This window comes from Panthera onca, chromosome B2 (assembly GCF_046562875.1).
Source record: "Panthera onca isolate mPanOnc1 chromosome B2, mPanOnc1 haplotype 2, whole genome shotgun sequence".
Classification (NCBI taxonomy): domain Eukaryota; kingdom Metazoa; phylum Chordata; class Mammalia; order Carnivora; family Felidae; genus Panthera; species Panthera onca.
In genome coordinates, this window is record NC_138343.1 from 94,289,311 (window position 1) to 94,316,471 (window position 27,161).

Below are 27,161 nucleotides of genomic sequence, written 5' to 3' on the forward strand. Positions count from 1 at the left end.
TGCTCACATGATCACACTCAGGTGTTCTGGGTTTTGGATTTGAATATTTGCTCCTAGAAGCAAGGACAAATTAGATACAAGTTCCAAGAGAATTTCCAGGTATATTTTAGTGAAGAGATATTTCCTCTTAAGCTTCCACGTATGTGTCACTGGTTAATATAATAATAGCTTGCATTTTTATAGTGCTTTATAGTTTCCACAGTGCTTTAAGTATTGGGTTCTGACAAAGCCATTCTAAGGTAAAGATTGCAGATATTAATATTCCTATATTGCAAAGGAGTAAATGCTCAGATCACATGATCAGGCTTGGAGCTAGAAGAAACACCAGAAACACCTCAGAATTCAAAGCGTTCTCTCATCCTGCACATCATAACCAGGCAGGAAGCTTCCTTGTGACTCTGTTATTATTCAGGAAGCTACAGGGAGCCAAAGAAAGTGACTAAGGGAGCTTAAAGGATCAAAATCACACAACAACAGTAGTCAAAGGGTACAAAGTGCCAGTTATAAAATAAATAAGTCCTGAAGGTGTAATGTACAACATGGTGAGTGTAGTTAATGGTATGTGCTGTATATTTGTAAGTTGCTAATAGGGTCAATCTTTTTTTTTTTAAGTGTATTTATTTATTTATTTTGAGAGAGAGGGAGAGGGGTCAGGGGCAGAGAGAGAGGAAGAGAATCCCAAGCAGGCCTGCACTGTCATTTTATACCCTGATGCAGGGCTCAAACCCATGAACCACGAGATCATGACCTGAACCAAAGTCGGCCTCTTAACTGACTGAGCCACCCAGGTACTCTTAAGAGGGTCAGTCTTAAAAGGTCTCATTATAAGAAAATAAATGTGTAGCTGTGTGTGGCAAAAAAAGAATGAGTGTTTTAAAAATGAAGGTTGAGGGGCGCCTGGGTGGCGCAGTCGGTTAAGCGTCCGACTTCAGCCAGGTCACGATCTCGCGGTCCGTGAGTTCGAGCCCCACATCAGGCTCTGGGCTGATGGCTCAGAGCCTGGAGCCTGTTTCAGATTCTGTGTCTCCCTCTCTCTCTGCCCCTCCCCCATTCATGCTCTGTCTCTCTCTGTCCCAAAAATAAATAAAAAACGTTGAAAAAAAAATTAAAAATAAATAAATAAATAAAATAAAATAAAAATGAAGGTTGATATACACGGAAAAAATAAAACGACCCACCATCCAAACTGCCTACATTTGCTTTGGTCTGAATGTCTCCATCTATGCCACCCACATCTACCATTCATTCCTGAAACCACAAACTAGCCACTGCTACTCCTTTATGTTTGCTAAAGCAGAAAGCCAGACCAGGAAAGCGTTTGCCTACAATATCTGGAGCAGCCTGCAGCTGTACCCAAATCACCTGCGACGCCTGGACCTTCCTCCAAACTGGAGATTCTCCCATTTACTACCCACTGAGACATCTGCAGAGCTTTTGAGAATGCCCAGAGGAATTACATCAGAATCTCCGATGCCAATGTGCAGTAGGGTTAAGAACCACTATTCTGGGTATACTGAGTACCTAAGAGCTCCTGGAGTATTCAAACTGGTTCCCTAAGTGATTTTTTAAATAAAAGCTTGAAAACTATTGGCCTAGAGGGGGGAAAAAACAGGTTGTGTTTTACTGGAAGCCATTGGGTCGTGAATGAGAATACTTGGAGTTTAGTTTTTCTTGGGCTCAATTTTCCTAGGCATAGTCTCCTTATCTGCTAATAAAAGATTTGTACTAGTTAAGGGGACATCTAAGTGTGGTTGTCATAATGGCAGCATCCACACCATCGGGGAACTTGCTAGAAATGTAGCCTTCTGGGCCCTTCCCTAGATGGGAGCCAAACACTGGTTTGATTGGTGGGGCCTTTAAGGAGACTCCGGATGGCTCTGGTGCCCACTCAAGTGTGAGAACTTCTGGTCTAGTTGAAATGTACATACTCTATCTGCTCTGAAATTCTACAGTTCTGTCCCCTTTGGGGGAAAATCTCGATCACCACCATCCGAGAAGGGCTAAGAAGGGGTTTTTCAGCAAGCTGCCAGCTTTGATAAGAACTTTCAAGAACCCCTTTAAATAGTATAAAAGAAAACATTAAATGCTTGCTGATGAAAGGGCCCAACACAGTTGTGGGCACGGATAATGCTACCATGATTTCAAACCAACACAGCATTTGTGAATGACAGGGCAGGGATGGGACTGCCCTGGATAGGAAGGACACCCAGACGGTCAGGCTGCTGCTGAGACATTGCCTAACCCCCCAAATCATCCCAACCAGAAAAAAGAGTCCTAACTCAGCTGGATGATGCAGGACACATGTAACAAGGAGATACCATGTCAGCCTTTAAGGAGGACACACACTTGAAATTATGGACAACAGAGCTAGAAGAGTCCTCACCTGGTTTAACCTCATTTTACAGATGAAACTGAGATCCAAATAGGTGACGTGACCTGCCCAATGTCCTAGCAATCAAACGGCAACAGGAATAGAAGTCTCCTGAGCATTTGAGTACTCTTCCTTCTCTCTCTCTGGGGTCTAGATAAACTTCTTTCCACTCTTCCTATTGTCAAAACTTGGCCATAGTGTGTTTCACGCATATCCATCCCACCTGCTCACAGTTCTTCAATGGTCACCATGGAGAGACGAGCAAGATTATTAGTTCAAAATAATGTGTTAAGTGGGGGTGTCTGGGTGACTCAGTCAGTTAAGCGTCTCATTCAGCTCAGGTCATGATCTCATGGTTCGTGAGTTTGAGCCCCACATTGGGTTCCGTGCTGACAGCACATGAGCTTGTGTGGGATTCTCTCTCCTTCTGTCTCTGCCCCTCCCCTGCTCATGCTCTCCCCCCACCCCTCTCTCTCTCTCTTTCTCAAGTAATAAAATAAACTTAAAAAACTAACATGGTAAGCGTGGACACAGCTCAACATATTCTTCCTTCTCTTGGAGTAGAACCTCATGGAGAGCACCATTTAACCTCACACTGGTGTCTTCCACCTACAAGCCACCATAGAGAGGTGCCTACAACCTTCTTCCCCTGCCTACTGCTTTCTAGGACTACTTTCTCAAGTCCGGATGGACTCTTCTCTTGCCCCAGCCAAATGTGTCCAGGAAGACTGCAGCCTGTGAATGCTGGGCTCTCGGGCGTTCATTATTTCTGCTGTAAGCAGAAGGGGCCGTGGTAACTGTTCTCTGCCCTGCTTGTCCCTCAGGTCCTGCTGGCACTGACCCCTGGCTTTGTGGTTGCCAAGATTTCAGAAACCTTAAGGATTAGACTTGACAACCAAAGGAAAGAAGGAAAAGGGAGGAGAACATTTACTGAGCACCAACTACCTGCTGGGGAAAGGTCTAGTGTACATGTGAAGACAGGGCAGACTTAAAAAGCTTGACAACTTGCCTAAGATCACATGGTCAGAGACAATGTTCAGAAATGCTTCTGTCTGACTTCAAATCCACGTCCAAGGAGAAAGCGCACGACTCGGGCCAGTGCTTTCGAGCTCCTTTGAGCTAAGAGGGAGGTTGAGGTGACAACAGAGATAAGAAATCTGTTTGGCATAACATGTAACTAAGACCCACATTTTCACGTAAAGGATAGATTTTTTCCTTAGGATAGATTATTTTGAAGGTCAATATCGGTTTTTTTAAATTAATTAGTTTTATTTTTAATTTTTTTACATGTATTTGTTTTTGATAGAGAGAGAGAGGGAGAGAGAGAGAAAACACAAGTGGGGGAGGGGCAGAGACAGAAGAAGACACAGAATCCGAAGCAGGCTCCAGGCTCTGAGCTGTCAGCACAGAGCGTGACACGGGCTCAAGCCCATGAACCGTGAGATCATGACCTAAGCCGAAGTCTGTGCTTAACCGAATGAGCCACCCAGGTGCCCCTGGCTTATAATTTTTCTTAAAAAAATATGCTTCCTGTATAATGTACAAAAAAATGTAAAGTATTATAATTATTCTTACCAACAAAACATATCAGTACTAATAAGTAGAAGCATTAAAAGAGATCAGATGAGAATAACAAAAATAGTGAGAAGCACATTGAAAAAGTTTAGCTAGGGGCCCAAGGTAACAGAAGCCATTTTAAGAGAAATGAATTCAGAGCAGATGAATATCTGGTAATTCTGTTTTATGTGCAGTGTGGCTGGCCCTTTGGAGATTTGAGCCTGAGGTTTGTCCCCTGCCTGAGCTCCTTCAAAGGCACTGTGTTCCCCCCAGTCAGCCTCTGCAAATATGACATATTTTTATGTAACTACTAACAGACGCGAGTCGGTCTATAAGTTTTCATCATCTGTGGGTGGATAGCAGGAAGTAAATGGCTATAATCATTTTTGCCTCAAGGCTGCCTTCCTTATAAGAACCATTTTATAGTTGTGGGACTTCCATTTATCAGATGTGAGGTAGCATAGCTTGGTTCAAATCACATTTTGTTCTGTTGGCCTGTCACGCAAGGAGTCAGCATAAAATCCCAAGCCACAGTGTTTCTTCTCCGGAGAAGGCCCTGGAGCTAGCCCAGCGATGCGAGTCCTACAGTGTAACATGCAGCCAAGACAAGCAAACAGGGGAAGAAGCATAGAAAGCCTTAGCTAAAAGCCGAAGGAGGGGAATTTTCCCATGACAGGAGGAAGGAGGAGGCCAGGCCAGCTTTCAAGTCAGTAGGGATACCTTCGTCCCTAGTAAACAGCAAGGAAAGATTAATGTAGTGTCTAATCTCCAAGACCCAGGGGGGCAGTGACCAGGAGGACACCGATCTAGGCAATGTCGGCACTGTGAAAATGGCCCCAAAGTGGAATGAGAACAAGGCCTAGGAGTAGAGGCCTTGGAAAGACCTTACTTTTCCTAGTTGTCAGGTGGAACTAGGAACGTGCCCAGGGCAAGCACATGTCCTTGATCCTGTCTGCTCCCATGTCAGCTGTGGAGCCTTTCTATGGAGAGTGACAGTTTATCCCCAGGGCACTGCCCACGCAGGAATGGTGGTCATTTGGGGCGGATGAGCCAGTGTGTGCTAAACTCGAAGAAGCGTGCAGAGTCACCAGCCTGGCTAGTGTGCAGGGGAGGAGGGATTGGACCTGGGAGGGCTTGGTGGCCCCACTAGGAATGCAGGCTTTTCTCTGCACACAAGGAGGCTCCATAAGAAAGTGCCCGTTTCTGTTTGCAAATTTTCAAGTTACTCTGATGGTTAACACAAAGACTGACTGGCAAAAGCGAGGCCCCAGTCAGAGAAAGACATTGGGGCTCTAATGCAGGAGCCAGGGGACAGCTACAGAGGCCAGGTGTGGAGGCGCTCAGAGGATGGTGATGCTTGTTATTGTATTTAAACATAATAATAGGGGTGCCTGGGTGGCTCAGTCAGTTGAGCGTCTGAGCTCGGCTCAGGTCATGATCTCGCGGTCTGTGAGTTTGAGCCCCATGTCAGGCCCTGTGCTGACAGCTCAGAGCCTGGAGCCTGCTTGGGATTCTGTGTCTCCCTTTCTCTCTGCCCCTTCCCCCCTCACACTCTGTCTCTCTCAAAAATAAACATTAAAAAATTAAAAAATAAAAATAAAAACCTCATTACATGTTATTATAAACATTTTTCTTAAAAAAAAGCTATTTTACACAACAAAGCAAAACAAAAAAAAAACAAGAAGAGCATTGTTTTACACTTTTGCAAATCTCTTTTTCTTTTTAATTTTTTTTTAACGTTTTATTTTTGAGACAGAGAGAGACAGAGCATGAACGGGGGAGGGCCAGAGAGAGAGGGAGACACAGAATCTGAAACAGGCTCCAGGCTCTGAGCTGTCAGCACAGAGCTCGATGCAGGACTCGAACTCACGGACCGCGAGATCATGACCTGGGCCGAAGTCGGCTGCTTAACCGACTGAGCCACCCAGGCGCCCCTTTTTCTTTTCTTTCTTTCTTTCTTTCTTTTTTTTTTTTTTTACACTTTTGCAAATCTCTTGAAAGTCTGACTTAATGGAACACAGAACTGGATTTTCACACCTACTTTTGCGTCATTTTGCTTCCTTACATGAAGACAGTCTGGCCTCATGGAGGAGTATTTTAATATCCTTTAGAGATACTTGTGGATATTCTTGATACTCAACAAGTGATCGTTTTTAAAAAATATTTATGTATTTTTGAGAGAAAGGGAGAGCACAAGGGAGGGAGGGACAGAGAAGGGGGAGGGACAGAGGATCTGAAGTGGGCCCTGCACCAACAGCTTCAGTGCTGATGGCAGCAAGCCCACTGCAGGGCTCGAACTTGTGAAGTGTAACATTACGACCTGAGCCCAGGTCAGATGTTCAACCGACTGAGCCACCTAAGCACCCCAAAAAGTGACAGTTTCTTAAAGGTTAGTTGTAATACAGAATCTGAAACCGTACCAACGACCCCTTTCTGCTGTTACAGTGGTTGAGATTGCACTTGGAATGGATCTTATCTCTATATGATATTTTGCAACATCCTGCATGGTCACTTAGAAAATATTGGTTTCTAATATATATCAGCCACTGGGTGGCTGAGTTGGTTAAGCGCTTCACTTTGGCTCAGGTCGTGAGATCACGGTTTGTGAGTTCGAGCCCTGCATCAGGCTCTCTGCAGTCAGCATGGAGCCCGCTTTGGATTATCTGTCTCCCTCTCTCTTTCTCTGCGCCGCCCCCTTGCTCTCGCTCTCTTTCTCAAAAATAAACATTAAGAAGAAAAAGAAAATACTGGCTTAGTGAATTACACAGATTTCTAAATATTAATACATCTTTTCAAAATAGAAGATCAAAAAGTCCCATTCATCACACACACACACACACACACACACACACACCCCTTATCAGAAAAATCTTTATGTATTGGGAAGCTGTCAATCTCACCGTGCTATCTTCGATTCAGAAATCTGTGTCTCCAGCCCAGACCCCTCCACTGAGTTCCAGACTGACTTAACCAACTACCTACTTGCTGAGCCCCCTCAAACTCAGCATGACAAAAGTATACTTAGTCCTCTCAAACCCAGTGCCATGCTATGTCCCTAGACAGGAAATCACAGTAGCAACTGGAGGCATAGATCTTTGAGAAGCCCTCTCCCTCACCACATCTGCTCCCACAGATCCATACCTAAGTCCTGTCAAGTTTACCTCATGATGGCGCTATAGCCACATCTGTCCACAGGAAACCCCTAAGTGGACACAGATGGAAACTCTTAGGTACCATATCACAGACTTAGGAAAGGGAAAGTTGCCCCAAACTTAGCTCAGCAGAAGTTCGGGGCTCGGCACCTGACTTTAGGTTTAGGTGACATGGCTTACTGAGCAGCAGAATCATTCATTCCTTTTATGGCAGTATAAGATGCCCCTTCCATTTGGATCTGGTCTTGGGGCTGATCAGGACAAGTTTTTGGGTGCCAAGGACCTACTACGAAGGGCCAAGAGATGGGCTCTCAAATTCCCATTCCAATTCCTAGGACAGACGAGGGAAGAAAATGTAGGTTCCTTCAAGAATAGGAGAACTGGTGGGGCACGTGGGTGGTTCCGTCAGTTAAGCGTCCAACTTCTCCTCAGATCATGATCTCACAGTTCGTGAGTTTGAGCCCTTTGTTGGGCTCTGTGCTGACAGCTGGGAGCCTGGAGCCTGCTTCAGAATATGTGTCTCCCTCTCTCTCTGTCCCTCCCCCAATCATGCTCTGTCTCTGTCTCTCTCTCTCTCTCTCTCTCTCTCAAAAATAAATAAATATTAAAGTAATAACAGTAAAAAAACAGAATAAGAAGACTGGTCTCTCTTGCCCACCACACAATAGATCCAGGGGTGATTTTCTGCCTTCTTCATGTGACTCCTTCTGTTGTTAAACCTTATGAAACTAGAAGAGAATGTTCAAATAAAGGGGAGGAAAATGTTGAAATCTATATATCCCTATAGTGAAACTCTGAAGGCTTTCAATTGCTGACCCAAGACCACCCCCTTTGTACATCTGCTCAGATTCCTAAACCAGAGCAAATCCCACGACCTGAAGGTAACTGAACCAATCCTCGCCCGTAGGCATGGAGTCAGAGCAAACCAGCTATATGTAAGAGGAATGAAATAAAAAACATGCATATCTTCTAAGTAAGAAATTTATTTGATCAAATGACAGTATATGAAGATATTTCAAACCAGAAGGCTCTATTCGGACAAAATGTAAATTGATTATAAAGTAAATGGCATCAATGTAAATGGCACCTAAAAACAGAAAGAGCGAGTTTCCTATAAACGTGTCTGTATAAAGTATTAATAAAATCCTCGTGTACTTTAAAACTAGGTTGCAAGTATAACAGAATAACCTGTAAATAGTACTTAAAAGCAGGTTTTTAAAAGGACACTATATCGTCACACGCAAGGTATTTGGGGCTTCTATGAGAATCGAAGAAAGGCTGTCAGTGAGAAAACAGCCGTGACCACACTGCAACCTTGAGTTCCCTACACAGTATTCTATCCTTTCAGGTCCTTGGGAATTTGAATCGAACAGGTGAGAATTTCTAATCACTCTGGTTGGGGATCATGAGAAACAGAAATTGGGAAACCAGGGTTGGAAAAAAGGAAGGGAAGGGAAACCGAGGCATGGCAAGGTCAGAGGTTTTTGGAGAGAGGCTTTAGAAATGTCCAAAGAAATGGATAAAAGAAATAAATAACTGTGACCCCTTGAGGCTGCACTGTGGGGTCTGCAGGGAGGAGGGCACCGGGCAGGACGCGGGCATGCAGGGACTGACCTGCGTGCCGAGTGCTTGCTGGGCACTACCACACATGCACCAGCATCACAGTCTTCCCTGGAGGCTGGAGTCATTGCCTGGGTGCACCAGGGACAAGGCAGAATGTGTAGGTTACAACTCTCCCCGAAGACTTTTTCTGGCATCCAAGAAGCCCCGTCTTTGGGCCCATGACAGGACCCAGAAGGCAGGAATTAGCAGTTCCGAGTTATAAAATCAGAAAAGCTTCAGACGTGTGGAAGGAGAGCCAAACATGAAGAAGTTGGCATCTGCCAGTGCGTGCGAATTAGCAGCAAAGCACAAAGGTGTCCAATGACAAAAGGACAATTGAACTAGAGGGAGAAGTGGAAAAGATCTCAGAAAGCAACAGTTGGTAACTGACCATTATATAGCACCCGTTATTACTAATTTAAGATACATAAACATCATTGAGTTTCTATCTAGTATCTCTGCTATTATTTTATAAATAGAAATATGAGGGCTTTCAAAACATTACAAATGACACATATATTCTGGTATAAATGTTACACTCCTGATTCATACAGTGGACTCAATGCTACAATTAAACATAGTAGATTTGGGGTTATATATAGAACAATTTTTGCAGATCATTTTCTGAACCTTGGTCACACAGCTAAATGGACACCAAAAAACACAGGAAGCATCTTAGTGGTGGTTTTGGCAGCAAACATGTTTTTTTTGTCTATGTATTTATGCCTTATACAAAGATACGCTTGTTCACTTGTACAAATGAATTCAAAGTCACCCATAGGAGATCTTACACTTAAAACTGTTCTGTTTTCTTATCTTGCTTCTTTGCTATCAAGTCTATGTGGGAGGGCTCCTCAGTGGCTTGCGTCTCCTTTTCCCCAAGTCTCACTGTCTTGAGAGGTGTGTATTTAAAAACAGTTTTATGTTTCCCATTCAGGCTAAGTGGCCCTTTTCAGATTCCTAAGCTTGAGATTACAATCTTTGTTTTCAATAACACGGATGTGTGTGCACGCGCCCACATGGATTTTAATAAAAACAGCGAATGAATTCACATCATCTAATTTTTTCAGTGTGCCTTTAAAAATGTTTGTTCCCAGCTTCACAGAAAAAAACCTCTAAACACATGCAGGTTGATCATGAGAGACGACCCTTTCCAATGTCTGAGCTTGACCAAGTGAGATATACCTGAAGATGGGTCAGGCTAGGGAAACCCCAAGGTTCTGTGAATCCACAAGAACATTAAAAACACAGCCTCAGCAGAATCTAAAATTACTTTCTATTCAGGGAAGGATGTAATTTCTAATTACTCTATAGAGTGATTTTGTAAATGAGTCTTAGGCGTGTATAAACTAAATGGTCTACATGACCTTACTCTAACAGTTAGAGGAAAGCAGTTCTAACGCCATTACATTATAGTTATCCACACATGTGATCTCGGGCACAGCAAAAAGACTTCACCCGAATGAATCTTTACAATCTTAAAGCCAAGGCTAAGTCGTTCATCTGTGCTTCTGTTCCCCAAAATAAATTCATAATGTAGAAAACTGACGAGGCCACTCTAATAGGAAAGTGAAATCAGCCTTTCTACTGTGATGTTAATAAATCAACATTTGATAAAGACGTTAGGAGCCAAATTCCCAGTCTGTGGAAATCTTCTTAGTGAGTGGCCGAGCATGTAAATTTAAATCCAGTGAAATTACTAAAATAATTAGCCTCAAAAAAATGGATTTAGGAAAATGAGGTGACCCCAGACTAGCTTATCTACCTTCTCTAACAGAAATCACCTCTTGGCAAGAGATGTTGTTTTTGGCTCAGCTCACTTGAAAATAATTTCATTTGCAATTTTTCTTAGCTATTTAATATAACAGGGGACTGACTCAAGTTGGTTCTGGTGGATAAAATAAAATCAACATGATGTATGACATAGCATAGCCAATCAATGGGCTTCACCCAACTGAGTGCCACAGTCACACTGCCCTGTTTGACCGACGATTTCAGCAAACTTCTTATCTCCCACCATAAATGCCACTGTTTCCTGAAACATGATTCTAGTAGAAAAGAGAGATCTGGAATCAAAGCCCTCACTGCAACATCTAGGTTGGGTGCCCATCACCTGACTGATGGGGAACTGTCTGCCCCCAAAGCTGTGTTCACATTTGGAACCCTGGCACTGGGTATCTGGCAAACATTTTAAAAAGACATCGATTGCTCTGGAGGAACAGTCTGAAACCTCAGAATACCGACCAAAGAATAAAAATTGCTCCTTCAATCACCTCACTCTGTAACATTTGCTTGGCCACTTGACTCCCTACCCCGAGGAAAGCATATTCCCCACACCAGGGTGTGTGGGACAAGATGGCCCCAAATCACAGGTAAGTCGAGTTTGGCCATAGGTCAAACTGAGCTCAGAATCCTTCCATCTGCTATCTTTCCAGCTTTGGGTTTCAGACCCGATTATAAATAGCATGATATAAGGGTAATGTGCAAAGTCTGAAGAGTTTTGTTCATTATGAAGCTATCTACACAATGCTCAAATAAGTAAGGGGATCTAGTGGAGTGATGTGTCTGACTTGGGAGGGGGAAAAACAAAAACGAAACACATAAAAAACGCCAGTCAAATCACATCTTTCTTTAAAAATTTCCAGCTAAAAAATCAATTAAACAAGGCCTGAGAATCCCTGCTTTCTAATGCCATCTCAACCTCGGTTTCAAACTTATACTTTCGTTAAAACTATCAAATAGACAACCCCATTGCCACAGTGGAGAAAAAAACGTGAGGAAAATGAACCACAACTTGGAGAAAGTAAGTGAAAAGGCATTTGCATTGACAGAGTGCTAAGTCAGAACAATAATATATCTAGAAAATACTGTGAAAATATATATCTCAAAATAGAACTAGGTTTAGTCAGAAGGCTCAGTAAAACAACTGCTTAAAAAGCTGATCAATAAAAAGGAGAGCGAAAATAACCTTTGCAGGTTTTGACCTTTCCTTACTTTCCTACCCACAGACCACCAGTGCTCAAGCAGAGTGATCAATGAGTCTTGAAGAAGTGCTGGTATTTTTCAGGATCTCTTCAAGACAGTTTCCATCTTGGTAACTTGGCCCCGCTGTCTGATCAAGGCAACTGATGGATTTTGAATGTATTTGGAGACGCGGGCTCAAAGACCTCATCGTCATCTTCCACCCCTTCTTCTATTGGTTTCATCTTGGCAGAGCCCCGCTGGTGTGGGGATGGCACATCTGTCAAAGACACAGAAAGAAAAACCACTTAATGGACAGCCTGCCCTGATGTTGGTGTGATGTGTCAGTTATTATCTCCAAATGGAAAGTAAAATTTCTGGGAATCTATAGTTGGCACCGGGAATGCAACTTCTCTACAGATTGTATTTGCGATTCAATATTTCAATACAACAACGAGGTCAAGAAACGATTCTCAGTCATGAGAACACGCGTGGAATGGATTCCACTATACATGCTTGGATGATATGAGCTTCTCAAACACACGCAGTTTCCAGTGGGCTGCCCTAATGTCTGATTAGGACTCAGAATGCATGTTTCTGCATTAATATCATACATGGTGACTTGAGTTCCTCAAAAGCTGATATAACTCCTAATTTCCATAAAGAATAGTTCCATCCTGAAGCTATGGAAGCTAACACCATCTAGAGCACCACCTAAAACAACAGTTCTTGCTACCACCTGCCCAGTCACTTCCTGGACTGATATGGGAGAGGGAGAGGAGGAAAGTAGATGAGAGGAGAGGGTGACAGGGACAGGGGAAGCAGGTAGAAGAAAATACAATCTCAAGTAGCAGATGGGGCAGGGGCATCCCTAAAGCCTTGTAGGATGCCCTTACATCAAAGGAGCTAAGTAACAAATGACTCAGGAGTGCCTAGGTGGCTCAGTCGGTTAAGCGTCCGACTTCAGCTCCCGTGGTGATCTCGAGGTCCATGAGTTCGAGCCCTGAGCCCAGTTCTGTGCTGACAACTCAAAGCCTGGAGCCTGTTTCAGATTCCTTCTCTCTCTGTCTGCCCCTCCCCAACTCACGACCTGTCTCTTTCTCTCTCAAAATAAATATATATATAAAAAACAATAGTCAGTCCCTCATTTGTCCATGCATTTGTCAAATGTTCATTGAGCATTTACCACATAAGACACACCATGATTGATGCAGAAAAAAATACGGTTTCAGAGTAAGAGTAGAAGTTACTACAAATAGGTACATAGACTTATCAAGGTGCTTAATGAACAACTCCCAGGACAGCATAAACTCCCTTCCACACAGTTTCCAAATTCAATGTCAGGATTTGTTGCGTCAGGGTCTCATCGGCCCCACCCACACTCGTGTGGCCCTCTTGCTGTCCTCTAACAGGATGGAAAGGATGGAACGGATGGAACGGTATTCTGTCAATTAGCCAATGCTGAACTCTGGCGGGCTGTGAGGTTGATAATGGAAGAACAATGGGTGAAACCTGACTTTCCAAATAGCTGGTATAGAGCAAGGGAGGATAATGGAAACTTGCTAAAACAGGAAGAACTGCTGTAAGAAATTTATCAAGATCAGCTGTTAATCCCTGGCAAGAGTCAGCAGCAGACAGCAGGGCTGAGGAGGAGGGGCGAGGCCAGCAGAGCCACACAGCACAGGGGCAGGCAGCATACATAGTGGTCAAGGCCCAAGGATAAGAAAACACGTCTGGGTTCAAAGCTCTGCTCTGCTCCTTCCTAGATGTGTGACCTGCACTCCATTACTAAGCCTCTCTAGGCCTCAGTTTCCATTATCCGTAGAAGGGGATATTCCCAGGACCTGCCTCATGGCATTGTCGGGGGATGAAACAAAATAATCATGTGATGTGCTCAGCACGGTGCTGGGCACACAGAGAATGCCACTGGATGTTTATTATTAACTGCATAGTCCCAGTCATGCACTGGGGAGATGCCACTCCCAACAGCCACATCATCCAACATAAAAAAAGATATTAATTACACTGGGCTGGACTTTGGTTTGGCTAATGTGTTTGTTGGACATACATGGAAACTTCATTTTCAAGCATTTACAGTCAATTAAAATACTAAGTTTTCTGAGCGCCTAGCTCAGTCAGTAGAGTGTACGACTCTTGATCTCACGGTTGTGGGTTTGAGCCCCACGTTGGGTGTAGAGATTACTTAAAAATAAAATCTTTAAAAATAATAAAAATACAGAGTCTTTTGAAAGACAACTGCTGACATACACTGTAGAAAATAAGCCTCTATTAAAATGTTCCAGAACACAACTCTGTCATAGAGCAAGCCCGGCAGAATCTCCCAGGCAAGCTCTTTTTATCCTTTTTCATGCAGAGGACAACACAACCACCAAACACGAGCTTTAAATGGCATGTATACTCAGATGGCAATGAATGTCTGAGCTTCAAGTGTGAGCTTGGGCAAGTTACTTCACTTCTCGGTCCCTCAATTTCCCCATCTGTACAATAGGAATAATGCTATTAATCTACTTCATATGGTTGTTAAGAGGACTAAATGGCTTAATATAGTATATTAACTTGTATAGTATATATACAAGTAATAGTAATAGTAATATAGTATTTTAACTTGTATAAACAACTTGTATAGTTCTTACATCAGTGCCTGGGATGTAATAATCACTTTGTCCATTTGTAAGTCAATAAAATGAGTGATTAATATGGTCTTTGGAGGAGAATGGCCTAAGGTAATTAGAAAACTTGCTAAAATTCATTATTGCCTCTAGGAATGGCAAATGAAAAGAAGTGGCTCTTGTACTCAAATAGGGGTTTGTGTTTCTCAATCTAAACTGTCCCGAGGGCAGTAAAATTGTCTTAAAAAAACTGGCCATGGCCTTCATCATATGTCTAGCTTTAAGTAATGATCAAGCCTCATAAAACATTAGCTTAGGCTGAGTTTCCACAATCAGATAAAAACTCTCAGAGCAGGGGTGCCTGGGTGGCTTAGTTGGTTAAGCATCTAACTCCTGATTTCTGCTCAGATCATGATCTCATGATTCTTGAGTTTGAGCACTGTGATGGGCTCTGTGCTGATAGCACGGAGCTATTTGGGATTCTTTCTCCATCTTTCTCTGCCCCTCCCCCACTCCCAATGTGTCTGTCTCTCCCAAATAAATAAACTTAAGAAAAATTTTAAAAAGATAGAAACCAATACTTCTTTAAAAAAATTTTTTTAAACATTTATTCATTTTTGAGAGACAGAGAGAAAGAGAGCACGAGTGGGGTAGGGGTAGACAGAGAGGGAGACAGTATCTGAAGCAGGCTCCAGGCTCTGAGCCGTCAGCACAAAGCCCAATGCGGGGTTCGAACTCAAAAACACAACATCATGACCTGAGCCCAAGTTGGATGCTCAACCGACTGACCCGCCCAAGTGCCCCATTTAATTAAAACAAAAAAAATTTTTTTAACAAGAAACCAAGACTTCTGATTGGTACTACTCCCATAATAAGGCAGCTTCTTCCTACGGTCTCATTCTTGTCACTCTTTCTCTCTCTCTCAAAATAAATAAATAAACTTAAAAAACCTCTCAGAACAAACAGCAAGATGGCATATCTAAGAGTATTAACCAAATCAATAATGTAGAGCATGCGAATGTAACTGTATAACACACATAACAGAAACACACCCCGTGTGTTTTGACTGGGGAAGTAGGACTAATTGATCTGGTTTTTAAGCCCATCTATCAAACCAGGGGTGACATTCTATAGCATCCTGTGGCTGCTATCTACATGTGGGCCAAAATGTTCTCTGCCCTCTCAGCTCCATCACCAATCGGTGCATTTTCCTACTGAGAGAGAATAAAGAGGGGACCCAACACAACTGGAAATGACCTGGTGAAAACCTTCTGAGAACTTTCAACTTCTCTGTGAAAGACTTTATTTGGTCCCCACTACATTTGCCTCAGCCAAGGAAGAGCTGGGGTGCTTACTACATAGCATTAAAAAGGCAGTAATGCCAGAGTCACCCACAGTCCTGGGGTGACACTGAAATGTGTCCAAGTCGGGCCTCCTTCCCCTTCCAGTCCAAGCTCTGGCAAACTCTCTGCTCCCCAAATCCAACCCACCCTTTCCATGTTCTCCTCTTGCTCTTCTCCCTACCTGGAATGGCCTCTTCACTTCCATCCCTACCTGTCAAATTCCTACCCATCCCTCACCATCAAGGTCAGACCCCACCTCCTTCCTCTGGAGTCTTCTGTAATTCCTTGTGTGGGGAGAGTCTATTATCTAGAGACCCACAGCCCTTCCACATTCTGTATTTCTTTGTGATCACAAGTACGTGCCTCTATCCCTTACTGGAAAACAAGCATGTTGAGGGCTGTAGACGTCTTCCCTCCTGCAGAAGTACCCCACACATAGCCAGGTCCTTGATGATTACTTAGTACAGGAGAATAATTACTTAGGACGTGAAACTCCACATGGAGCCTTCAGAAGGCTGATCCTGAGGATGAGGGAAAGATACACGGCCATCACCTTTAATGATTGATGGGTCAATTTTCCACTACACCAGTGGGGAACCACCAGCATTCCTCAAGCGCAGACTGGTCTCCTGCTACAGTAAAACCACACTATGAATGACTGTATTCTGTGTCAGGATCCCTGAGGCAAATCATTTTCATATAATTGACTCAACAACAGTGCTTATAGCCCAGGTTATAGCACGTGCTTATAGCATGGGCAACAGTGTATATAGCTTGATTCGACAGTGCTCACAGCACGGGCAAGAGCACCATCCCCTCAGGTAAACATCAATAGGCTTGGTGGTATCATCACCTGCCACAGAGTTTTCATACAATCAGCAAGAAGAGCCCCTGAGTGATGACAAGGCACTAGAGGCTGGGTTAAATGTTAGGGAAATAAAAATGGATCGGTTGGGATCTCTGACTCGATATTATTTTATTTCTCAGGAACTCAGTGCGCTTTTCAGAGCAATTCATGCTCACCACATCCATGCTATTTTTCTACTTTATACTCAAAAGGGAAAGTGAAGACAACCAGGACAGCCCGAGAAAGAAGAGTGGGGAGGCTGCTGTGGATGAACACCTTCCTCACCAGCAAGTGAACCCCTCGGCACAATCAGATTCTGGCAGGATAAACCAGGTGGCCCTAACAGCCCTGCTCACATTCTTTTCACAGACTCTCATTTCAGGCTTGGTGGCTGGGTTGGCGCCCACAAGCCCCTCTGGTCCCAGCACCGACCACGGTGCCCTGGCGCTCTCCCATCACCGGCAGGTGCCTGGGAAGGCAACAGGAATTCAGCCTGCCTTGTAGCTGCTGCAGGCTACCAAGTGCCAGCCGGATCCCTGAACCCTCAATAGGAATCAGGGTCGCAGAGAGAGTGCCCATGCTTTGTCCCAACCCCAGTTAGCCTGAGCCTCCTGTACCACTGAGGGCCAAGGGTGATGTTCACCCGGTCTAACTGCAGATGTGTCACTGTCACGGCCAGGAGAAAGGCAGGCTTTAGGGAGCAAGGAGCTCACCTGCCCTAGACCTGATGCTCTCTGACCTTGGCAGGAGACCTGCTGGTTCAGTGGAAAGACTCAGTCACCATTACTATGCTGCTAGAAAGAATTTCTTAGTCCACTAATAAGTTCAAATCCAATCCGGAGTGTGAACAACAACAAAACCCCTAAAAACTATTTAAAAAAAACAAAAACAAAAATGAGAGACGGGGGGTGGTATTCTGCTTCAAGGGAACTATCTTAACATATCACAAGTTGAACATTAATAAATTCTTTCTACAAGTTTGCTTGGTTTTTCATTAACTTTATGCACTGATGTATCATCAGAAATTTGCCCAGAAGGCCCAACCTTACCTAGAGGTAAGAATGTGGGGAGAGGAGAGAGGAAGAAATGGAGCTTATCTTCACTTAAGTGCTTTTTCAAATTACTTTTGCCCCTCAAGGACATTGCTATGAGGTACGTGACCTCTGTACAATGCTTTACTTTTCAATTTATTTCAAATTCTAGACAGGCAAATCATTCCATATCCATAAATTTTCCAGAAAACTGATTTTTATCCTTCTTCTGTTAAAACCACTTTTACAGCTGGGAGACAGAAGTGGTTAACTACATACTTTGGATTTTTTTATAATTAAGAAGAGATAATTAGCATTATTTTCTGCTATTAGCCATAATCATCTTCTACTTGGCTCTGGGTGCCAGTTAACACAGTTTATTATAAAACTATGTAAAACAAATAGTCTCAGACTGAGCTGCAATCCAGATTTATCTGGTGTGAAATTGTTAAACAGTTATGTCAAGAGTTGCTGTTACTTGGGGATGTTTCCTATTGCACCCAGTGGCAAAAAAATCTTCTGTCAAAAAGATGTCTACACCCCTTCCGTAGATCCCAGTGCACCGAGAAGGCACAGTCAGTGGAGCAGAACTTCCTCTGAGCTGTGCACCACTTTCAATGTGTTCAGCTGAGAGAGAGAACGGCAACATCAGGCAGCAATCCTGAGCAGAAGAAAGAAAAACTCAAACTCAAAAACAGGGGCTTTGAGCAAATGTAGAAGATGGAGGTTTAGAAGAGCCCTGAACCAAACAGTGGCCCCTTGCACTCATGCCAGATCATGGCGGGTGACAACACTTGTGGAAGATTTGGATCTGGGAGGCAGTCTTTCCTCAGCAGACCTGTTCAGATAGCAGCCAGGGCCAGATCCTAGTTGAGGAGGACAGGAGTTTGCACTGAGGTCCACTGTGTATCCTGCCAGTATAAGCACGTCACGGGGCTTAGCCTGCCCCACCAGACCCTTTCCTGTCTAACATTCCCAAAGTAACACAGGAAGCCTTTTTACATCAGGACCAGGGAGATCTTATGTAACAATCAGTCAAATTCCGGTATCCAGAGAAGTGAAAAATTAGGTAAGAGAAATTCCTTTTTTTTCTCTTTAAAAATTTTTTTTTCTTAATGTTTTTTTTATTTATTTTGGAGACAGAGCATGAGCAGGGAAGGGGCAGAGAGAGAGGGAGACACAGAATCGGAAGCAGGCTCCAGGCTCTGAGCCATCAGCACAGAGCCCGATGCGGGGCTCGAACTCACAGACTGTGAGATCATGACCTGAGGTGAAGTCGGACGCTCAACCGACTGAGCCACCCAGGCGCTCCAAGAGAAATTCCTTTTGACAGAATTCTGTCCTTATTAAGCTTATTCTACTTCGGTGTGCTTCTAATTACATGAGGACCTGAGGGAATCTCTTAGCAAGTCAAAGTAAACAGACATATTTGTTGTTCTTAAATTCAGAGTGAAGGTCACACCTGTTTCAGAGAATGAATAAGCAATCTCAAGTTTGCTTTTCAAATAAACAGAATATCATGATATGAAATTTGTCAAGTGACTTTTCTCTCTGCTTAAGAAAGAGTTTTTAAAAAGAGAGACCACTTTTGTAAGCTATCTAATATAATGTTATACGACTTTTTTTCCCTTTCTTCTGTTAACTTTCATGACATTTTCCTCGTTCCTTTCAAAGTGTTCTTATTTTTATTATGTTTAACCATCTGGCCAACTGCTTTAGCAAGTAATTAAAAACCTTACAAAGGGTTTAGAATTTTAATTAGATTATACAATTTTTGATGAATGGGGATAGGGAAGGATTTAATGGTTTCTTTGCTAGAGAGAATTATCATCCTGTTTCTTGTCTTGCTTAAGTATATCATAGTATTTTTTTAAATTGAAGGATTGTGTTTGGATTGAAACTTTCTGAACAATAATGATGAAGGTTAGTATGGCTTTCATACCTAATTTCCCTTACATAAACTCAACACCAGCACTGAAAACTCAAGCAAAGAAGTGTACAAATTATGGCAGATAGAGAGATCAAAGGAGGTTACTGGTTTCCATGAGGTTTTCTCTGGCCCAAGTGATCATTCCCAGATCAATTTCTAACTACTCACATGGGTGGTCAGGGCCTTGAGCTGCACGTTGTGAGCAGCCAGGGAACAGTGGAAGTCCTGTAGCCCCTTCTTGCTCACAAAGAGAAAGCAGTAACATCATGGTGATAGTGGATAAACTCAGAACAGGAAAGGCAGTTCCAGGATGGCACCTGTGCATAGACCCAGGGAACAACCAGTCCAAAATGAGATTGGGAGGTTCTGTGAGGAAGGTGTCTGAGAAAAAGGTACACAGAATTGATGTACTGAGAGAGTAGAGATATAAGAAAAAAAAATACAAGAATGAGGAAAAAGAAAGGCAACTAGAAATATCTATAAAGACAGAAAGCAGCATGAAAAGGCATGGTTCAAATGTGAAACACCTACTCAGACTTTAAGAAGTAAATTGGATTTTAACTCAAAGACAGAATGAGTAAGAAGCTAGAAGATACTAGGGATATGGTGAATAAAATGGCCCCCAAAGCAAGGCAATACAAAATCTTCAGGGGGGAAAAAAAAGGAAGGTCAAAGTATGAAGTAAACTGTGATTGATTTATATGCTGTGTGGGAAAGGAGAATCCATTTGAACTTGTTATTAGAAACAGTCTCCTTTGAACAGGAATCATGAGATTGAAACCAAAAAGAAAGAAATGTAGTCATAGCCCACTATTTGGTTCTAAATAAAGCATAATAAAGTCAACACTGTTTATTTGCTTAAACCTTGCAAAAGAAATCACAGAGAAAGCAAGGAAGACCTTAGAATGGTTAAGATGGTAAATGTGATGTCACATATATTTTATGACAAAAATATAAAAAAAAATAGATAACAGAATATATTTGTTATATTTAGAAGTTAAGGACGTTTTAGAAATTTTTAGTGTTCAGAAGTTAAGGAAGAGACTCACAACAATGTAAAGGTAGAAGGGGAAAGAATAAGAAAGGGTAGAGATGCTAATGTCCTCACCTCTAAAAATGCTTCAGAGAGAAAACAAAATGGAGGTTTAAGTGCATCATTTACTGTTACAAAGGTATATATAATAAAAGAATAAAAACTAGTGATATAACCATATTGGGCAGATGGGCAAAGGGAAGTTAAAAGTGAGCTCAGTTAGGGGTGCCTGGGTGGCTCAGTCGGTTGAGTGCCGGACTTGGACTCAGGTCATGATCTCGCAGTTTGTGAGTCAGAGCTCCCTGTCGGGCTCTGTGCTGACAGCTCAGAGCCTGGAGCCCGCTTCGGATTCTGTGTCTCCGTCTCTCTCTGCTCCTCCTCTGCTTGTGCTCTGTTTCTCTCTGTCTCTCAAAAATTTGTTTTAAAAAGTTAAAAAACATTAAAAAAAGTTAGATTAGTAGATAAAGTTTAAGTGGATAAATCAATAAATAATAGGGCATTATTTAGCATTTTGGACAAATATTGTTCCAATGTGATTGCTCCTAGGGAGCAAATAGGTTGAAGGGAGGCAGTTCTTTTCTTTGCAACACTTTTTTAAATTTTACTATTTGTTATCTGTGTGTGTATATTAACTTGTTAATTTTTAAATTTTTTACTAAAAGCTGAAAAATGTGCAATTGTATAAAATCCCTTGGCTGTCATTTTACAGATGAGAAAACACTGTGTGAGGATAGAGGGCAGCGAATGGATTGGTGATGACAGGAGTTCAGGAGTCACAGAGCATGGTCCCTACTGGCTGGGGGACCAAGAAGCCAGAGAGAAGTGTCCAATTTCTCAACCCTAAGAGGGGAAAACACCACACCAACCTGATTGGGCGGTGGTGAAGATGAGATGAGAGCATGTATGAACGTGGTCAGGACGTGGCGGCTGCCACAGCAGTGGGTGAGTACCCCTAAACAGATTCTCTCTCCCAAATGGATATGGATATTTGTACGGTAAAAGGCAAAACAAGAACTTACAAAAAATTTAACAGGTCTTTGTTTTGGGGCTAGCCCAGTGACCTTGAGCCGGTTACTTAACTTTCCTAAGCTGCTCTTTACTTATGTACAAAGTGGGGGCACTGCTTTTCTCTAGCCCTCTCGGTGGATCTGCGAACTGTTCCCTGGGTATTCCTGCTGCCTGATCATATCTCCTCTCTACCTCTCCATAAAATTCATGGAAAGCTTGTTGTTTATATGTGCAGAGCTGTTCACAAGGGGAATGGAACACAAATTGAGTTGAACAGGTTATTTCATGAGACCAGCCTTGAAACTAAGAATTCTGTATCAGTTTTTTGTAACTTTCCAGGTAAATGAATGGGTAAGATAGCCGAAAGAAACTCATCATGTCAGATATGCTGCTAGTCTTTGCAGATAAGAACATTAACCAGATGCAAGCTAACTTAAAGCAAATTTGTGCAAGTAGGTCTTATGAAATTAGTAGATTGTCCAGAACACCATGTTGCTATTGATAACAACAAAACAATCTGAAAAGACTTGTTCTCAGTAAGAAATATCTCTCTAAATATGTTGTAGTATCTTTAAAACTCCTAAATTTATAAAATTATATTACATTATAAAAATTATAACTTCTGAAAAAAATACACAGTTTAAACTAACAAAACCTTTCAAGACAAGTTGCAACAGACTGCATTGTCTATACTGCCTCAGAATTTAAAAAACAAACACACAAACCAAACAATAGGTTATTTAACCCCAATTAACAAAAACAAAGTTCTACAACTTTTAGGGAAGCATAATATGCTCTCCTGTTGCCATGACGATGCCTGCGCTCGGCGTCGCTGATCAGCGATGGACCTGCCCAGTACAATCGATCTGTGTGTATGTGTTTTCTACACCACATAGGGAGCTAAGCCTCATAAGGAAGAGAAGATGGCGAGGCACGCTGAGGAGCACTTGATCCATGAGCAGAGAGAAGAGAGCTTCTATCCACATGAGGGCATGAAATCCTTCCCACATGTTCTGGACGTCTTGTTCTTTCCTCCTTCTTTTCCCCAATCATGAGACAAGTAAATGAAGCAACAGGAAAGTGAAAACAAGTTAAGTTAATTGGATTACGGGCTACTGAATGAACAGGTAGGAAGCATTTTTTCTCAGACTATCTCATTACTTCACTTTCTTGTCTTTAAAGGATCATTTGAAGTGGAAGGCAGAATTTGTGTGGCAGAGTCGAGATCTTGCTCTGGACTTAGCATCATGTGACATGTATAAAAATAGAGCGCAGCGTAAGAAATGGGATCAGCTGCAATTTTGTTTCGTGCCTTCACAGGAATCTATGCCGGCCTGCAGATCCACCTACCAGTAGATGGGAAATACAAGAAACATCTTAATCACCACCACAGGAAAGCAATCAGCAAAATTACAGGCTGTGGGGAGGGAGTCCTACTCCTTACTACTTGAAGCAGTGAGTAGTTCAGAGACCAGCCACATCAGCATCGCTGGGGCTCCTGTTAAACATGGGGATGCCAGGCCCCACCCCAGTCTGCTGCTTCAGAACCTCTAATAAAATCTCCAAGTGATTCACGTTCACATTTACATTTCAGAATCAATGTTCTACAGGACAATCAAAACAAGACAAAACAAACCCTCTGCCCTGAGTGGCAATGACCCAAACAGCAGCTGCTCTGTGGCATCCCAGAGTGAGGAGGACACGGGTCTGGGGCAGCACCCTGTGTACACCTGAGGGAGAAAGCAGTCCCTTCATCATAGCCAGAGATTTGGGAAATTGTTAGTGCTGCATCTTCTAGCAAAAGCTAGTATACGTCTCTATGCAGGATTACAGTGAAGACTACATGTGAGTATGTACAGAGAGTACCTGAAAAAATAATAGCTACTCTTGTCCATAAACGTTTGCTCCCTTCTCCCCTCAGCATTCACGAAGCAGCCAGGACTGCTGAGAAGCTGCCATAAACGCCCCTTGTGCATGGCAGAAACCCGGAATGATAAGAGCGTAGTCATTTGTTTTAGGGGCCTCACGTTCATGAAGATCTACCACATGCTCAAAAAGTGGAAAATTTTGTTATTTCAGCCTAATAGTCTTATGAGATTGGTACTGTGTTCTTTGTTTTACATAAAATGTAATCTGTAATATGGAAGAGTAGATGGCATATTGATGGGTCTGGCAAAAAGAAGGCCAAAACAAAACAAAACGACAACAACAAAAACCCAAAAAAACAAAAAACTCACACTTTAGGAATTCTGAGCTAAAACCTAAGAAACAGAAACTAGTTTTTGATGAATTACATGCTAGGATGAATTAAATAATTCATAGTATCAATGATGTGGTTGAGTACTAATGTCTTTCATGAAACTGCGGGAAGTGAAGCCAGGAAACTCAGAACAAGGGTTGGTCAAAGGAAATTAGGTATGAGCGTGGCTTTGTTGTGCAATTCACATACACTCATGTTCAAAAATGTGTTCTCACATGTAGCTGCATACATTTGTATCAATATGCAAGATTCTGCGTAATAAATATGAGGCTAAAATAAATAAGCAACTTAAGCAGGTTGTACATATTTCTTTTTTTAATGCTTATTTATTTTGAGAGAGAGAGTGTGTGTGTATGTGCTCACAAGCAGGAGAGTGAGAGCAAGGGAGAGAGAGAGACTCTCAAGCAGGCTCCAGGCTGTCAGCACAGAGCTGGCACAGGGCTCAATCCCAGGAACCACGAGATCATGACCGGAGCCAAAATCAAGAGTTAGATGCTTAACCAACTGAGCCACCCAGGTGCCCCAGGTTGTACATTATTTCTAATACAGTGAAAAATAACTAGACAAGGGGCCTGAGAAGTAAAATGCAATCCTGCAATCAAGGAGAGCATACTTCTGTACAAACACAGAAGTACCAATGATCCATGCAAGGGAATGGTTGTTGTTTTTTTTTTTTTAATTTTTTTTTTGATGTTTATTAATTTTTGAAAGAGAGACAGAGTGAGAGGTGGAGGGGCAGAGAGAGAAGGAGTCACAGAATCCAAAGCAGGCTCCAGGCTCCCAGCTGTCAGCACAGAACCCGACGTGGGGCTTGAACTCACGGAGTATAAGATCATGACCTGAGCTGAAGTCGGACACCTAACCGACTGAGCCACCCAGGCGCCCCAGGGAATGGCTGTTTGGATTAAACTCATGATTCACTAGAAGGAAGAGGGAAGGAAACAGACCAGGAGCTGTGGCCAGAACCAAGCCTGTGATGAGATATGATAGCTCATGTCAGGTTGGAAAGGTCATGTGACTTGGAGACTCCCAAGTTCCACAACTAATAATTACTACAGTGAGATTTGAACCCAGGTCTGTACGTACAACATGAGTGATCAATCCACCTGGAACGTAGATTTCTGGTGGCACAAACAATACAAATGTTAATCTCAAACACGTGTTTTAATTCTATTTAAACAACATACTCTAGATAAACATTTTATAAAATGTTATTTTACTCCCCAAAGATTTAGATTATACAATAAAATACTACAGAAAAACAAAAATTATTAATTATTATTATTTAATTCCCTTTCTGCTGACATTTCATACTATAGTAATCACTATACATGTAATTAAGACGGGTCCATTTGAAAATGCTTACTGACCGCCAAACTGTTTCAACAAGCCAGATAATGCATTTGATATGCTGGCAGATTGCAGAATTTGGTCAGCCTCAGTCAGTACTTGCAAAAGTTACTAGAATAAGATAAAACCATCTCCCGTTTCCCACTTGTGTTACTCCTGAAATCTCCTTTTGGTTCACAACACATTTCTGTGCCTAGACTTTGCTTTGGAAGCTTATGCCTACATGGCTTTCTCAATTCCAGCCTCTTCTGACCATGCAATACTTCAAATCCTTAACCCAATTTATCTAAAGCATCCGAAGTTACAAGATCGTTTACATAAACATTTAGGGATTGTTGGATGTGTACCTGTATCTCCTTAAAAGTTACTTTGGATTAACACACAACTGGAAATACTAATAGTTCTTTAGTTTATGCAGTGGGAGAATCTGTCTGACTTGTTGCTACTTGAAATGAATTTGTTCACGAGGCACCTGGGTGGCTCAGTCGGTTAAGCATCCAGCTCTTGGTTTTGGCTTAGGTCATGACCTCATAGTTTGTGAGTTCTAGCCCCTCATAGGGTTCTGCACTAAGTGCCCAGGGCATGCTTGGGATTCTCTCTCCCTCGCTCTCTGCCCCTCCCCTGCTCATGCGTGCACTCTCTCTCAAAATAAAAGAAAAGTAAACTTCGGGGCGTCTGGGTGGCTCAGTCAGTTGAGCCTCGGACTTCAGCTCAGGTCATGATCTCATGGTTTGTGAGTTCAAGCCCCACATCAGGCTCGCTGCCTTCAGTGCAGAGCCCGCTTCGGATCCTTTGTCCCCTTCGCTCTGCCCCTCCCCACTTGCATTCTCTCAAAAATAAATAAAAAATTAAAAAAATAAACTTAAATAAAAAGTACAAATGAATTTGTTCAAAGTTCTTATACTATCAGTTTTGGGATAATCCTTACAATAATTTTAAGCATTAATTTTAAGCACTTAATTCTTAAAATAGTTTCTCTCATTTTACTTATTAATCTTCAACACCTGTGTCTTAAAATGTTACTTACTTAAAATGTTTTAAAACATTTTTAATGTTTCCAGTCTTGGAAAACTTGCCAAGGTGGGTGGGTATGTGAATGAGGTAACTCACAGGGGTCATGAATGGTCTCCTTCATCCTCAGGAATATTCCATAACCCGATCACCTGTTAACTCTTGGTGCTCACACTGATAACCAGTCAGCAGCAAAACATCCAACAGCTACTTCCTATCATCTTTAACACATTGCTGGGTCTAGGCGTTCACTTACATGAAAATCATGAAAACAAAATAGCCGAATATCCATCAAACCATATGGACTCTTTCACATCATTCCAGTGAACCCGTATTTAAGAAGGGTGCATGGCAAAACAAGTGAACAATTTCTGAAAACAGAACTAAGAGTTCTAAAGGTGGATTTTAGCTGATGTGCAATATGGAAAAGGAAAAGCAAGACAAAATTATTGTTTTTATTGACAGATTGCCAAATAGTTACTTGCAAAGTTATTTTTCTGACCCAAGTTGTCATTTGTCTATTTCCAATGACATCCAGCAGAGTCCTGGAGTATTATCAGTTTGAGGTAACTTACGGAGAGAGGACATGCTGGAGGTGCCCCGAAGAAACTGGTGTAAGCCATCTTCACTGTCACTGGAGCTGGCTATACTGTTCCTCATTTCTAGCATGGAGATCTGTGTGCACAGGCTGAGCTGGTGTTCCAACTTTTTGGCCTTCTACAAAACAAAGTTTTAAGGTTTCAGACATCTATGGGACTTAGGTCATACATTCCCTGTAAACAGCATTTATTTTTCCTTGAAATAAAAACTACCTGGTATATAGTAAGTGGCCAAAAAATGTTAGCTATGACCTTTATCATAAGCTATTACTATACATACATTACAAAAATTTAACATACTCAATAGCTTATTTATTAAACTGGAAAACAATAAGCACCAACCTAATTTGATAAAGGGCCTAGACAAGATGACTTTAAGAGAGCACACACCCATATGCATAGTTCCTGGAGAACACTACTTATCACAGAAACAACATTCTGCAATGTCTCTTCTGTCATCATTTTAATTTCCTTCT

At 42.3% G+C, this 27,161-nt stretch overlaps 1 protein-coding gene across 4 annotated transcripts in view; it reads right to left on the minus strand.

The window, feature by feature from the left end:
* Nucleotides 1-8,047: 8,047 nt before the first annotated feature.
* Nucleotides 8,048-27,161, minus strand: part of POPDC1 (popeye domain cAMP effector 1) — a 37,971-nt gene continuing 18,857 nt past the window's right edge. For 3 of the 4 annotated variants that reach the window (XM_060616283.3, XM_060616281.3, XM_060616282.3), the window contains exons 7-8: nt 26,662-26,803; nt 8,048-11,923 (exon numbers count right to left, since the gene is read on the minus strand). In XM_060616283.3, the coding sequence (XP_060472266.2) occupies nt 11,799-11,923; nt 26,662-26,803 (267 nt within the window). In that variant the 3' untranslated portion in view covers nt 8,048-11,798. Of the gene's footprint in view, nt 11,924-22,048; nt 22,812-26,661; nt 26,804-27,161 lie in introns of those variants that run through there. The other variant, XM_060616284.3, reaches the window with a different exon arrangement.